Source organism: Lepisma saccharinum, chromosome 5 (genome assembly GCF_977018435.1).
Source record: "Lepisma saccharinum chromosome 5, izLepSacc3.1, whole genome shotgun sequence".
Lineage (NCBI taxonomy): Eukaryota > Metazoa > Arthropoda > Insecta > Zygentoma > Lepismatidae > Lepisma > Lepisma saccharinum.
In genome coordinates, this window is record NC_139233.1 from 98746120 (window position 1) to 98761977 (window position 15858).

General features: G+C 38.1%; 1 protein-coding gene across 1 annotated transcript in view; it reads right to left on the reverse strand.

Moving 5' to 3' along the window:
- Positions 1-6241: 6241 nt before the first annotated feature.
- Rchy1 (Ring finger and CHY zinc finger domain containing 1) overlaps positions 6242-15858 on the reverse strand; it is a 47428-nt gene continuing 37811 nt past the window's right edge. The window contains exons 5-7 of the mRNA XM_083122787.1: positions 15664-15759; positions 14982-15081; positions 6242-9194 (exon numbers count right to left, since the gene is read on the reverse strand). Coding sequence (XP_082978913.1) covers positions 9082-9194; positions 14982-15081; positions 15664-15759 — 309 coding nt within the window. The 3' untranslated portion in view covers positions 6242-9081. The remainder of the gene's footprint in view (positions 9195-14981; positions 15082-15663; positions 15760-15858) is intronic.

Below are 15858 nucleotides of genomic sequence, written 5' to 3' on the forward strand. Positions count from 1 at the left end.
GGTGGCAGAAACGGAAATAAGTGTTGGACTTGCATGGTTGCCAGGTCCAGTACAAAGATAAGATTGGCATGGTAATAACTGTTCCATAAATAATTTCTTGTGCATGCATAAAAGTAGAAATTTCTAAATCCAAGTAACTGTGGTTGATATGAGTGAACAGTGTAGTTAAAGTACAGTACAACTACATTTATAGCATACTTCAAAGTTATATAAAAAAAAACGTGCCTCAACCAGGAAGTACAACTAGGTGTTTACCATGCTAACAAACCAACCCGTGCTGAAAATTTAATTATTCTTGTGCACTGCACAAGCCATAAAGGCAATAAAGTGGTGTACATGTTGGTCTTTACACATCTTCACCCTTAATCACATCGGCAACAGCACCAAACTCTGACTGCCTTTTACTTTGCTATGGTATTTGTTCTTTTCATTCAGACTCAAATTAGTTCTGGTTTATAAAGGGATTATTGTGAGCAAGAAAGCAGCCTCAGTGCTGCCACTCATTATAATTCTTAATATCTAGCCACCAATGCTTAGGAGAACTACAACACAAAGTTGTATTTTTAACCACTGTTAGGCATGTGGGTGACCATTGTCACCATCAATATTCATTACGAGATTTCAGCACTGTGAACAATATTTTGCATGAGTGCTTTTTGCATAGCTGAATGTTCTTTCCTTGTTTGGTTATAACTTGCTCAATCGTGCCTGAGTGTTGCTAGAGTAATGAGCAAACAGAAGGTGCTGCGGAGCGTGGAACAACACATTGTGATCAAATTTCTTGGAGAAAACGTCCAGCCACCAGAAATTTTGCAGAGACTCAAACAAAAGTATGGGAAGAGTGTCTCTCAGGAACCTATGTGTTTGAGTGGTGTAAGTACTTAAGCGGGAAGAGAGCACGTGGAGAATGAGGCACAGCAGTCATCACGTGAGTGGTGGCATACCGCTTCTCCCAGACCCAAGAAAGCAGGGAGGACCCGTTCTGTAGGAAAAGTGATGGCAACGTTTTTTTTGGACTGGCAAGGGGTTATCCATGTAGACTGGCAGAACAGTCACTGCAGCTTATTACTCAGAACTCATGACAACAGAAGTGAAGGAAAAGATCCGATCCAAGCGGAAGTGAGGTGGAAAGTCTTCCTTCAAGACAATGCACGACCTCATACAGTCAAAACAACTAGGGCAACCCTCAGCAAATTGAAATGGGATCTTCTGCAACACCCGCCATACAGTCCCGATTTGGCCCCAAGTGATTTCTACCTGTTTGGAAGCCTTAAATCAGACTTTGAAGGCATGCAGTTTGCAGATAATGACACCATCATCGGCAGTGTTCACGCAGCCAACCAAAAAACTTTTATGCAAACAGCATTAAAATGCTTCCAGAACGTTGGAAAAAATGTATGGACTCTGGAGGGGAGTACTTTGAAGGGTGACATGTGCAAATAAGTATTTGACAATAAAGGATTTGGTAAAACTAATCAGTGCCGGACATATTTGAATGACCTAGTATCAAAGCATTGAAAGAGAACATAGTCAGATGTTATACAGAGGTGGGTTAGTGAGGAAGAGGAGGACACGGAGGCACGTGTTAGTAGTAACAAAAGTGAACATGGCATTCGGTTGTTACACATTTAGGCAAGTGGGTGACTTAGAATTGCAGTAGGAAAACAAAGATGAGCTCAGAAGAAACACAAAGAAAGAACATTCAGCATGCATGTGCAGTGTATTTCATACTTTAAAGACAGAGAATGCTTCTAAGTATGTTTCAGAAAGTAAAATGCCTAATGTAGGTAATTTGTCACTATATGTGAATAACATTGTACCATTCCTGTACAATTTGATTCAACCAAACTTTATTGTCTTGTGCTGGAATATATTATTATTTACTCTATATATATAAACAGGACATTGATTATTTCAAAACAGGATTAAATTTGCAAACATCTATTTTGCATTGTCTGATCCAATGAAGTCAGTTGAGTGTGCTACACAGTTGAACTGATTAACAAACTAGGTAATATAAAAGTTCTTTCCTTCCACTGGGTCTGATGATTCAAATGAGGAATTTGTGAAATGTTACCAGTTTTAAAATAATCAGTGTGCTATTTCGAAATATAGAATGAATAATAATGTATTTGTACAAGTTCATAAAGGAGAAACATGCACACACACACACACACAAAAAAAAAACTCTCGGTTAACGAGTTGAAATGAATAAGTAATTAAAATTAGGTCTTTTTGAGTTTTAAGTCCACTTAAGTGCAGATAGGCTAAATGGAATTGGGTCTACAGTTTAAAGTGGAATCCAACCACTATCTAACTCCACTGGGTATCAAACCTGGGAGGCCTTGATTATACGGTGACAATGTTATACACTATGCCAACAAAGAGGCCCGAACTTAAGTTATCAAAAAAAATATGCATAATTTTGGAAAAGGCATACACATTGTACATGCTGTGTACCAATGCATATTATCATTCTTGTTTTAAAATGTTATATGAAATACACGTCATCAACATATTATTTCACCAGAAAGTACTGAATATGCTAATTTACACCAACTGGAAGATGCCTTCACATGCACACCTCATACATTGGCACATGCGACCCCCTCCCCTCCAAAAGTGATAACAAACATTATGAAAAGTGATGACATCACTACATTCCCACAAAGGAAAAAGGTTGAGCAACATATCCTTTTCCAGACTGCCAAATAATACCAAAAGTTCACCATAAATGGTCTAATTAGTACTACAAGGGTTGTTTGATAAATAAGTGGACTGGGCCTGTGGTTTCGGTGTATGTACAGACTAGGAAAAAACGATTGTGTTTATTGATAACTTTTCTATTGCATGCACATTGTGTGCGATTCAGTTCCAGTGTGCTGAAGGTGTGCAGCCAGCAGAGATTGTTCGCCAGTTAAATGCAGTGTACAGAGACGAAGGTTTGCAGCGCACAGCAGTGTTTAATTGGTGCAAGGAATTCTGAGAAGGAGAAGCAGTGCAGCAGACCGTTGTGCATATCTGGAGGAATCCATCCCTGCACTCACTCACGTTTGAGGGTCAAATGTCTGAGAATAAAACAGATAACTAACAACGTGAATCTAACATGAGCAATAGACAAGAGTATCAAAGAACACAAACATTTTTTTCCTTATTTTTACATACACCGAAAAGACAGGGACAGTTCACTTATTTATCAAACAACCCTTATAGATCTATCTGAAAGAAAAGTGTGACACCACTGAAAATCAATCAGACACATCTTGATTGCAGGTTAATGGTATTAATATATGAATAGCGTTAATACATAGCAGCAGCAGTAGTTATGGCAATACCAGGTTTAGGTCCCCTCCCCAACCTCTCCTGCTTCAGAATTGATTAAGGGGGCCTGTGTGAATAGTCTCTCGCAACTTTCCCCTGCAGTTTCTAGTACACTAGTATTTTACACAAAAAAATATACTGAGAATTCATCATCGTTGATGCAAGAAAAATTAAATTAAAATAACGATGTCACATTTATTTTACCTACACTATGATGAATACTATGAAAATTGTAAAGGTATAACATTTTTGTACTTTGCTAAAACACGAGTCTCAGAGTCTACTATGGATCCTATCAGCTACAAAGGGAAAACTTTTGCACCACTATACGCATTGTATTAGTTATAGAGACCATTTTGCAAAATATTGTTAGCATTGTATTATTGGTCAAAACATTTGTTTGACACTCAACGGACAGATAAGATTGAGTACTGAATGATTTCTTCAATTAGGTAAGGTAAAAGGTAAAGTTCCCCATGGATATAGCACTATGCCATGAAGGCACATTTAGGGGAAGTAACGTACATTAGCGACCTCGGCCATTTGGGAGGTGATGTAATCAGCACCATGCTCTGACCATCTTTACCCTGCAGACTTGTTCCCAGAGCAGGGGGGACAAAGCCAGAAAAATTCCGACCACAGATCGATCACCCACTTTGGGAATAGAACCAGGGTCTCCCATGTGGCAGTCGGATGTCCTGCCAACTAGACCGCTACAGCTCTGATTTCTTCAGTTAAAGTGTCAATGTTTTTATTAATTTTCAGATTTATAGAAGGGAATTTTCTTATCCTTTTTTACATTATGGAAGAAAGGTCTCTTAATGACTGCACTATGAAACCAACTGTTTAAGGGGACCCCTTTACCTCCGCAACCAATCCTCATACTGCGGGGGATCCATGGCTGCCACCGAGCAGAAGCATACAAAAACCTCAATTGATTAATTGGGTGTATTTTACTTCGCTTTTCTGGCACTTTGGCTAATTGCGAAGATGAGGATGAGTGATGATATCGTAGTGTACCTCTCATGAGTTACACTTACCTTTGTAGATGGCAGGAAATATGAAATAATGCGTCTACTTCAGCAAAATGCATTTCCAGCTACAGGAGAGGTAAAATGGAGGGAGGATGATTCTGGTTTTGTAACAGTACAGACCAGACAGTCTGTCTTTGGCTTGAAAGGTGAATATTTGTTTTGGAGAGTTATAAGGAGGAGGAGATATGAGTACCGAGCTAGAAGTTCAGGAGAAGTTAAGAGACAATTGGGAGTGTGTGTGTGAGACTCAACTTTGAAACAGTTATCGATCATTCTTCGAACACGAGACAGGTAATCCCCTTTCTCTCTAATGCTAACCTTGTCGATGCAGTCTTAAGGTCATTTAACGTAATTTATGTGTTGCCATTAATTTAAGAGTTGTATATATTAACATTTATGTAGTTACCCCTCCAGTTGACGATATGATGAAATTGATAAAGGGACACTTACAAAGAACACCCATGCCCAGACTGGGATTCTAACCTGGGACACAAGCATAATAGCACACTGTGCTAACCACTCTACCACAGAAGTCTGCATCTACAAAGCCTTGACTTCTCTCCTAAACATCAGGGTTTCTCTGCAAGTGATACTTAGGAGTACTGAATATAAATAGGAGAATCCACTTCACTGCAGAGGAGTTGCTAGAATTGTTTCTCAAAAATTGAGATTGTGCCTGAATTACTGAATTACTTTTAACAGACAAGATGTCTTTTTCTTTTCTTTTCAAAATAGCGTAATATTAAAATAAGAAACTTTGAAGTCGTTATGACAGGAATTTTATTCTAAAGTTCATGGAGATTTATGCACAATGAAAATTTGTATTTCGGGACTCAAAATGGTTCCTTAGCAACATGCCATAAAGGTGTCGTTACGATCGACCTGTATGCGCCTGCGCAGTATCTCGTGCAACATAGCCGCTCCACTGTTGACTTGCTGTAGAAGAGCAATGTAGTGTTATTCGTTTTTTGTGGTCCGAGAGAGTGAAACCTTCTTAAATATACAGCAGAATGAATGTTCAGTACAGACAATTGTTTAAATCGGGGGAGATTTGCCAGTCGATCTGTTTTTTCACTGCCTCGGTTGCCACGCAAACTGGCCTCCCACTGCAGTGTTCATAACTGACATTTCGTCTTCAGTCTTTAAATCTTTCCACACATTCATACACTCTCAAAAACAAAGCTTTAGCTGTGAAACGTTCCATGGCAGAAACAAAAATGCATAATGATCACCACCTTAGAGTAGGTGACTGTATTAAGGCAAAATATTCCATTTTCATTTTCTTGCGTGAACTCATTATATTATTTTTTAACAAGCCTTTCAATGAACAGATGCAGACTGCAAATCTTGAAACATTTCAAGAACACCATCCCATTTGAATTTCTCTGCTCATATTATTTTGGTTTTAAAAATTAGTCTCATACTGTACTATCATCTTCCATACGAAAAAATTTTGCATGTTCTTTCCCTGTGTATGTACAGCAGTCAACTCACGAGAATATCCCCAAATGAGGGGAGGAAGGGTGCAGGGGTAAAGGGAAGGTCCAGCCCATTTGCAGATTTTAGGGGTAGCAGGAAGTCTTCCACTGCGGACAATATTCTTGTGAAAGTGCATGGGAGTTGATTTGTGTTTGTGTCGGCTACACAAACCACGAAGCGCGTGTTTGCGGCAACAGGTTGCTGCTTTTCTTTCACTGTCCAGAATAGCTTTGCACTGTTTATTCTGTACATTATTTTAGTCTGCTGGGTGCACTCCACCAAACCCAATAGGGCAGTTGCCTTTCGCTATGTCACTTCACTTCCGTCAAGGATCTTCTCCTGAGCGGTCAGCATCCTATAAAATTATTTACAATAACAAATCTTCATGTCCTCCTTGTGAAAAAAACAAAAAAAAAAACCCTTGACTGTGGCACAAATATGCACAATCAGACTAAATGACAGCCTTTACAGAAAATCTCTTGTTCCTTCCTTAAGCTTCTAGTTGTTATCTAGTCTTACTAAAACAATTAGTGATAACTTAATCATAACAATAAGACAATGCAATGTAAAGTGTTGCACACAAATGATCACACTCGTCATGAAATAGTTCTTCAAAAATAAATTATATATTAAAAACACAACATACCTTTCGAAGGCAACTCCACTTCCCATGAATTTCATTTCCAACTAGAAACCTTACACAAAGAGTAATAGAATTTTCAGTTGCAGCAGAAGTTTATGGAAGTAAATTATTCTATTAAATAGGATATTTAACATGTGGATTTTATATATGCCAATGGTTTTGCCTATGCTCAAGGTGCACTCAAATTTGAACCATAAGGCACTCTTTTCTTCTTAATTAATAATTGCGTATGATTTGTTCTCTACTGTTCACAAGCAACTGTTTGCACATAAGAAGAGTACCATCTGGTTTACACCACACCATCATTTGTTTCATTTTTCTTATTACACCATCATAACTTCTTTTTGTATCTCGCAGTAACATACAAAGCAGCAAATTTAGTACTAGGTGTAGCAACATGTCCACTTACCATGCACATATGTTCACTGAAGTAGCAAAGAAATAATTTAAATAAAATGAAGTGACCTCCATATATGCCAAAGGTGGAATGTGGTACACGAACTTGCTACTGCGCAGCTAACAGAAATGGGGGAATTTATTCCAGTGAATAATCACTGAACCACAAAAACTAACTGGTTTGTGATACCCTTTGCAAGGGTCTCCTTGTAATCAACGGGTCCTGGATTCGATACCCGCTGGAGGCACAAGTGGTTCGGATTCCACTTTAAACTGTAGGTCCAGTCCCGATTAGCCTTACTGTGCATAAAGTGGACTTAAAAACAACAAATCAACCAACCACTGCATGGGTAACAGGGACATGCTCTGCAGCTTTTGTGTGCTATTCCATAATATTCAAACTAGTGCATTAAGAAAATATATTGCTATAACTTTCTTCCTTAATCTTGTATTATAATGTTCTTTCACATGCTTTGTTGATATTTGAAAATTCCTTCACAAACAAATGAAACTACAGCTCAGTGAAGAACCATAATGGGTAAAAGTGTTTGCTCACCACAACACTATTTTGTAACAATTCATTAGTAGTAGTTAAATAGTTTTACAAATCACCTAACTACTTAATTTCATTTCTAAAACGTTTGCAAATAAAGTAATATTTTAAGGAAATAGAAGCTGCAATAGGGAGCTGAGCTCTCTATTTACAGAATAATCTTTTCTGAGGCAGATGTCACCTTCAGGCTTCTGCAGCCTGTTATGCTGCTAAGGTGTGAAATGTTGGTGTTGATTGGCTCCTTCACAAGCAACACGAGTCATGAATCACTTAGGTCTAAAATTTTCCCATTTTCCTTATCTACAACACTCCAATTCTTGACCAGATATTCTCTTTTATATGTAGTGTTTACTGTGAGTGTTATGAATATTTTTAGCTTAGTACTTCAATGCACATACAAAAATAATTGTACCATCAGTGATCTTGATATATTCCCTTCGGTTTCAAAATTTTTAATTTTCTACTCACTATACATACTTTAAAAAACATTGAAGGCGATAACAAAAACAAAAAAAGATGCACGTTTTGGAAGGAATTACACAAATCAAACTCAGGCTTGTGCAGCCTGTCATGCTACTATGGCATGAAGCGTTGGTGTCGACTTTTCTCAAGTTGCATGTCTCATGTGTCGCTTAATCCCGCTTAGACATACAGTGGAACCTCGATAACGCAGGGTGTTTCAACAAAAGGAAACTGAACATGGTTTGAGTGCTATTACAGTTAACTTTTTTTTTACATTTTTCACGGGACCATGGTGAAAAACTTTAAAATGAAGAACATTTTATAATATTTTTAAATGAATGCATAATGCGGGAAAATGTAACAGCCGAAAACATACAATCAGGGTTCCACTGTATATAAGCACTTGTGAATGTTGCTTTTACAGGAAGTGAGTCATACTCACATGTAAAGCAACATGTCATTTTCTCCTTGTCAGAAGATAAAAAGGATGGACTGCTTCATTTCAATGTAGAATTTGTATGTGCCACTGTCTGCCACAATAACATGTAGACATGTCAATGCATTTACATCTACACCATTCTATTGTTTCACGTAGAACTTTGATACTCTTCCACATACAAGAATGCATCATTTTAAGTGAAATAAATTATGCCACGCATAAACAAGTGCAACTAATGTGGTCATTTGTTTTCATCTACGTACCCTAAAAATGGGCTCGTAGAAACAGCCTAATTGAAGAATCCAGTATGTATGTAGGTTTTGCAGTTGCACGTGTAAAAAAAAAAAAGGTGCAGAAAATTTCTGCTGCAAAAATTTCTTTTCCAATTTTTATTAACAGCACCCACAAAAATTCACCATAGTCAAGGGTTATCAACTTTCAAGTTTTCACATAAACTTCTGCTGAACATTTTAACAGAATGATCTCTCCACGACCATATTATGCAGTACCTAACATAAGATAAATTTTCATGAAATAAAAAGGTTCACATAGGGACACTTATTCAGTGCGTGTATTAAATCTAACATGCAGATGAGTTTACAATTTTAATAAAGAAAAAATATCAATGACTCCTTCCTCAGAGGTTTTACATGTACATCTGAGAATCTCTATGGTAAGTATACATTCTACCAGCACCACAGTTTTCCCCCAGCATAGTGTTAAGTCTAAATGAGAGAGTTAGCTAATTAAGTGTTCATAGAAAGTTGCTTGCGGATCCCTCGTTTGAACTAGAGCCCCCTGCGTTGCCCTGGCCACTCCCAGAGCTATCCTGGCCAGCACTAGGGTTGGAATCTCCGTTCAGCTGCTCTGAAACGGAAAACATTAAAACTCAATTATGCAGAATTTATAACCAGAGTTTTAAAAGGCCCAGGAGAGAAAATTAGCAAGCGTAAATGGGTTCTGGACCATAAAGAACCTTTTTATTAGTAAAGTATTTCTATTCAGTCCAGGCACCTCTTTTCCGGATTAATTTAAATATGGCCAAGGAACCTTTTTTTCCAGATTAATTTAAATACGATTTAGGAACCTTTTTTCCAGTACAATTTAAATATGGTCAAGAGACCTTTCTTCCCAGATGAATTTAAATATGGCCCAGGAATATTTTTTCAGATGAATTTAAATATGGTCTAGGAACCTTTTTTCTGGATCAATTTAAATATGGTCAAGGAACCTTTTTTTCCACATGAATTTAAATAGTTTAGGAACATATTTCCAGATAAATTTAAATATGGTCCAGGAACCTTTTTTCTGGATCAATTTAAATATGGTCAAAGAACCTTTTTTCCCAGATGAATTTAAATACGGTCAAGGAACCTCTTTTTAGAATCAATATAAATATGGTCAAGAAACCTTTTTTTTTTTTTCAGATCAATTTAAATACAGTCCAGGAACCTTTTGTCTGGATAAATTTAAATATGGTCAAGGAACTTTTTTTTCCAGATCAATTTAAATACGGTCAAGGAACCTTTTTTCAGGATCAATATTAAATATGGTCCAGGAACCCTTTTTTGAATGAAACGATACACAACTTGGACCAAACTCAAATTGTGCAAGAAGAAATGTTCCCATTAGAATTTATGGGTTCCTGGACCTTAACAACCCTGTTTCTAACTGCTTTCACCGAATCAATAACTTCAATAAATAATAATAAAATGGCAAAAGCCAACAGAAAGTGATTTATTTTTAATGCTAATTAAGGTTATATGCTAAACCACACACACATTAACCCCTTCTTTTTGTTGATATTGCACAAACAAACAAACAAAAAGAAAACACCTTTCTATAAAATGATACAGCATTGAATCTGCTTAAGAATACAGCGGAACCGTAATTTTACACCTTTTAGGGCTCTGCACACCCTGGAGTGCATTTTGCAGACTAACGAGGCTTTGGCATCTGGACCTATGGCCTGTATAATCCTCTATGCGACTTGTGTGCTGTCCATATGTGTTTGCAAATCTCCCTTCATCCGTTTCACCTTATCACCACTCATCATTATTTTTGCAATTAGCCTAAAGTAGTAACATAAATCAAATCATTTAATCATTCACATAAAAAAAACATGTAAAAAGTGGGGAAATATAAAAAGCAGAAAAGCATAAGGAGGAAGAGATGGAAGTGAAAAAGTACAATGGATGAAAAGCAATTGTAATACAAAATAAGTAATATTATGGATTGTAAAGCAGTGTAAATTCTGATGTAATATTTGCTCTTCATAAATAAAGTCATTGTGTGTATTGAGACGAATGTAACACCCATTGTTTTCCCAAGACACAAGAACTCAGCTGTGTCAACATGGTGGCAACAAAAAAAAAAGGAGTTGTTTCCCAGTGTTTCTTCAAGAAACAATAACTCCAGCTGTAGGCTACTGAAACTTATGGGTCAGTCAGGTTCAAAATGTTTTGCGCCATCTTATGATGAACCTTAAAGTGGAGAATTTTATGAAACTCCTTGCACTCAAGAAAAATGCACAACACTGTGTTTAACTTGGGCACCACTGTTTCCTAACTGTACAACGTTGCACTCCTGCAATTGGATGGTCACATTGGAGAGGTTCTGCATGGTTCCGCCCGATATTGCTTCTAAAACCGTACACCACATAGAGGTGAGGCAGGTTAATCAGTATTCCGTAAGTAAATAGCTGATAAATTTACCAATTATATATATTTATAAATAGCCTGTAATATATTGCAAGATTCCGCAGTTTTATCATTTTATGAATAAAACACATGATTAATGTGACTTGATTTTTTAAAGTAAATGTTTAAATACACACTTGGTTTTTCAAAGGCAAAAACACCTTGCAATCACAAGGAGAGGGCACGGCTTGGGAAACTGAATTTAAGATGGGTGGTAGGGTACGCTATAGGTATTGGTATACCAAGGCACTAGTGTGCACTATTGCTCTCACCATGAAACTAGATCACTCAAGGTCATATGTTTTCGGAGCTTCCCCTTGCCCCTGGCCATCCAAAGTTGCCACACTTGTTTTAAGATGCTCAGTCAACACATCGTGTATTCTACAGTGGGATCCATGAGTATTACCGTGAAAATTGTCCATCACCATGTTCGTACACGTTATAGACCCAATCAGAGCTTCAAGAATTAAAAGAAAACTCAAAACAAGCTGATAACAAATTCTGCCCAAGCATACATAAAAATCCATTGCTTAAAAACACACATGTTAAAAGAGAAAAATTAATTAAAATAGTCATGGACAATTTGCACAGTAATACTCATGGATCCCACTGTACTTATGTATAGCGTTATAGCAAATGGTATATGTTTACTTTTTCGAGAAAACATATACCCTTCCAGAAACAAGAATATCATTCACAATCAATGGTATTGTTTACTTTTTTATTTTGTACATGATCTACAGTGGTTATTAACACGAAAGCACGGAGAACAAAATTTCTCGATAATTTGCATAGCAAATGAAGGATGAATTTTTGCATTTAAAAATGAAATAAATGATTGCCCAAGATGATAGACAAAAGGAAGGTCAACAGAACGGGAATCTAACCCAAAACCTTCAGGACGTGAAACTTATACTCTACAGCAGGCCCACCGGGACATTTGGAAGTCTGACAATATCTTCGCCTTATGAGACAAACTTTGAATGCTTTGAATCACTTTTTCTCAGATGTGACTGGGCAAGTGTGAGCTAGTAACTTGGCATTACAATAACTACAGGGTTCCCTACCACTACACAAAGTCCCTTCCCAAACTCAGTTTCCTAAGTCGCACCCTCTCCTTGTAAGTTAAAATAATAACCCATAGTGATACAGCCAGTGATACCGACCCACTGCCGACATCACTCCCACCACACGTGGGAGATTATCCAACCAGTTATTGAGCGATGTGTGCTCAGCACCATGTACCCCTGGTCATCATTGAAGGTTTTCTATGTTACTCATTCACAGCTCCCCAATTTCCTCATGATGGCATGTGGCCACCGGTCACATACATGGGCTCAGGAAAAATTGTTACACTTCCCTCCAGGGCACTTGAACCTGCATGCATCACATAGCTGGAGTCCAAAGCTTGCACCTTAGACTGCACAGCCATGGTGTGAGACTCTCGTTAGTTACATATATTATTTAAGTAGGTGTAACGACCCTGTCACCACATTTAACGACCCTGCGTGGTCACCATTCATTTATTATTATACCTTGCGTGGTCGCTATATTCCTTTTAATTTTGGATGAAAGAGTTAAGCGGAATGTCCATGCGAGGCATACGTTTTAGTTTAAATGTATTCAGTATACGTGAACGGATCCACCTCTACGTTTATTAGCTTCACTTATTATTAGACCCTGCGTGGTCGCTGTATTCTGTAAACATTATTGTCATTTACACTGTTCAACTCTTTGTTTAGAATTGCAGAGTCCTGCATGGCTCATTATTAATTGTATTGTCTGAATGCACACAGTTTTAGTTTATTATGACACGTGAATCTAGTGATTTTCCCACTAGTGATTTCTCAATGTCCAACCTTGATAATTCTCAGTACAGAGTTTGCAATATGTAAAAAAAATGAGTTACCCACACGTACTTGTAGTTAAAATCTTCACCGCCCTTGCACCACCGCAAGTATAAAGCCAGCAAAGCGAGGCCCAGAGCTCAGTTGGCTCCCTGACGTAAACAGGCAAACATCCAGGGTTAACTGGCCTCCCAGCCTGAAGACTAGAAGCCATCCCAGAAGGAAGGAAGGAAGGAAGGAGGAAGAAAAAGCAGGAGAATAGCCTAGCAGCAACCTACCTACCTGGTCAGCTTGCTTCAATTGATAGGTGAACAGGTTCCTCCTGCCCGGCTTGTCTCGGAGCACCCGGACCTTCCTTCCTAACCTGCCGTCCCTGCATAGGAGACACCAGTGGGCTCGCCAATTCCCCGATAACGCAAGGGGGTGGTCGCGGCATCCTTTTACCCAGCGCCCACTATTCGGGGTACCGATTGGTTTCGGCCAATTCCCGGCTGTGGTTGGGGGTACTATGCACAACCTACTCTCTCTTTCAGGGGAACCTGTGACGTCAGCAGCGACCAAGGAACTAAATAAAATTAGGTCTCCATATTCCCCCTGGCGCCTCACTGCGAGGAATAAATTGGATGTTCCCTGCCCCCCCCCCCCCCCCGCCTTATCTCTTCGAGACCAAAAGTGGTGCACATAAATACAGGTGCGTAGTACAGGTAAAGACACGTGTGCAAATGTGCAACGGACATCCTTCTGTTGTTATTATAATAAACATTATACATATATATAAACCTGGTATAACCTTCCTTTACACCCAGCAAGCCCTGAGGTCATTCTGAGTCCATGTTCTACGGCTGACAAGAAGTTAGCACGTATGGGTAGACTTTTGCCACCCACCTAATTGCAGGGTTTAGTGTGCTGAACGCCGCCAGTGCCTGTACTCCAGTGCTGTGTTGTTGTGGGTGTGGGTGGACGTTGCATAGGTGAATGTTCTTAAAGAAACATCTGCAATTTTATATTGGATCTGTAGAATATTGGTTACTGGACTGAGCAGTTTATCGCTTTCAGCAAAAATTCCACAACAGTTCAATTTCTGATACTAATAATGAAACTGTTCGATGCCCGGTGGAGGCACACAGTGGTTCGGATCCCACTTTAAACTGTAGGTCCAGTCCCGATTAGCCTTACTGTTGACTTAAAACACCAAATCAATCAATCAATAATTAAACTAATTCAAAACTAAAATGACATCTCTGTGCATATAACCATGGACTATGGTTACAGGTTTTTGTGGTAGTACACTTCTTGAAACACTACAGTGCACAAAATAAAATTACAACATATATGTAAAACAAACATTTTCACACTTCTTGCAAACAAATGGACACAATATAAATTAATCCAAATCCAAAATTAACATGTATTTCAAGGCTATATCTTCAAAGTAGCTAGTGTAAAGCATGATACTGAAGTTGAAATTATTAGTTGCAATTGTTATTATAAACAGGCAGGAGCATACTCTAGTCCTTCAGATTAACGTTATCGGGACTCATAGGTCAATTATATGATTTTCCCTGAGATTTATATTTTATTCAAATTCCCTGAGATTTCCAGGTTCTCCAGGGAACCCTGGACATAACATATATATTTCAAGGGTTGTTCAAAAAGTAATGCCCCACATTTTTTTAAATTGAGAACTGTTTATTCTACACATATCTTTAGTTTTCATTTTAAAAAGTCCACTTTATGCACAGGAAGGCTAATCAGGACTGGACCTACTGTTTAAAGTGGGATCCGAACCACTTGTGCCATTGCGGAGGCCCATATTCTAGTCTACACATATGAAATTCACAGTCAGTAAAGGTACATGTTTCAGCTAAGTGTTATTTTTCTAGAAATTCTCCGTTCAGTTCAATGGTCTTGCACCATCACGGAATGAGGACATGTATGCCATCCCAATATCAGGTCCTATCTCACACCTGTAGCAATTTCTTGACAGCCTGGACAACCGGGTGCAGTGCAACGGTTAACTTGGACACTTACATTAGCACCCTCAGAAAACATTAAAATATTGCCAGTATGTACAGAGAAAAAAAAATCATTCAAGAATTGACACTTACCAGGTGCGCTGGGTCTTGGACAGCCACTTGTTCTGCAGGTGTTGTATGATCCACAATGCACACACTTCAAACCAATAACATGGAACTTAACCACACATTCCTTAAGGATAAATAAACAAATATCAAAACACAGGCATATGTACGAAGTGCATATACTAGGTCTTTAAAATTAACTACTATGGTTTAGAAAAATATACTTTCAGGAACCAAATCTAAGACTATTCACAATATGCTCATGGGACACTGCACATTTATTAACCCCCTCACTCTGTCCTGAGGTTGCCAAATAATAATATATCATTCTCTTGGTTGTTATATCCCGTGACATCTCATCTCAGAACACGTACAACACAGGGTAAAAAATTCACTACACAAATACCAGGAGTTGTTAGGATTTTTTAAATTTTGTGCATGTCACATTTCTCCGTGGGTTCCACTGTGTACACATAAGACATGGAAAGCAATATCAGTTACACTGAGGACTTGAAAGATTGTTTGTTATAATTGGGGCAATTACGTTTAGTGTGAAACCAAGATGATTGAAAAACCCACAGAGACGTTTTTCTAGTCAGTGTAGAGCAAGAGGAATTTAAGTGTCACATACGGACAGTAATGAGATGATACAATAACATTCATCACATTATGATGCAAACTACATATCCATAAAAAAAGTACAGCCTACCTTATGGCAGTCTTTGCACAATATGTCTACAGTGTAGTCTTTATATTCTTTCGGCATGGGATTTAATTCAACTTCATTATCCAAGTACTTCCATAGCTGTAAAGGTAAAAAATAAAAACAAGAAGAAAAAAAATATTAGAATATACCAAATTTTCATATTTTGAGAAATTGTACTGTGACTATTTAAGAGAAATA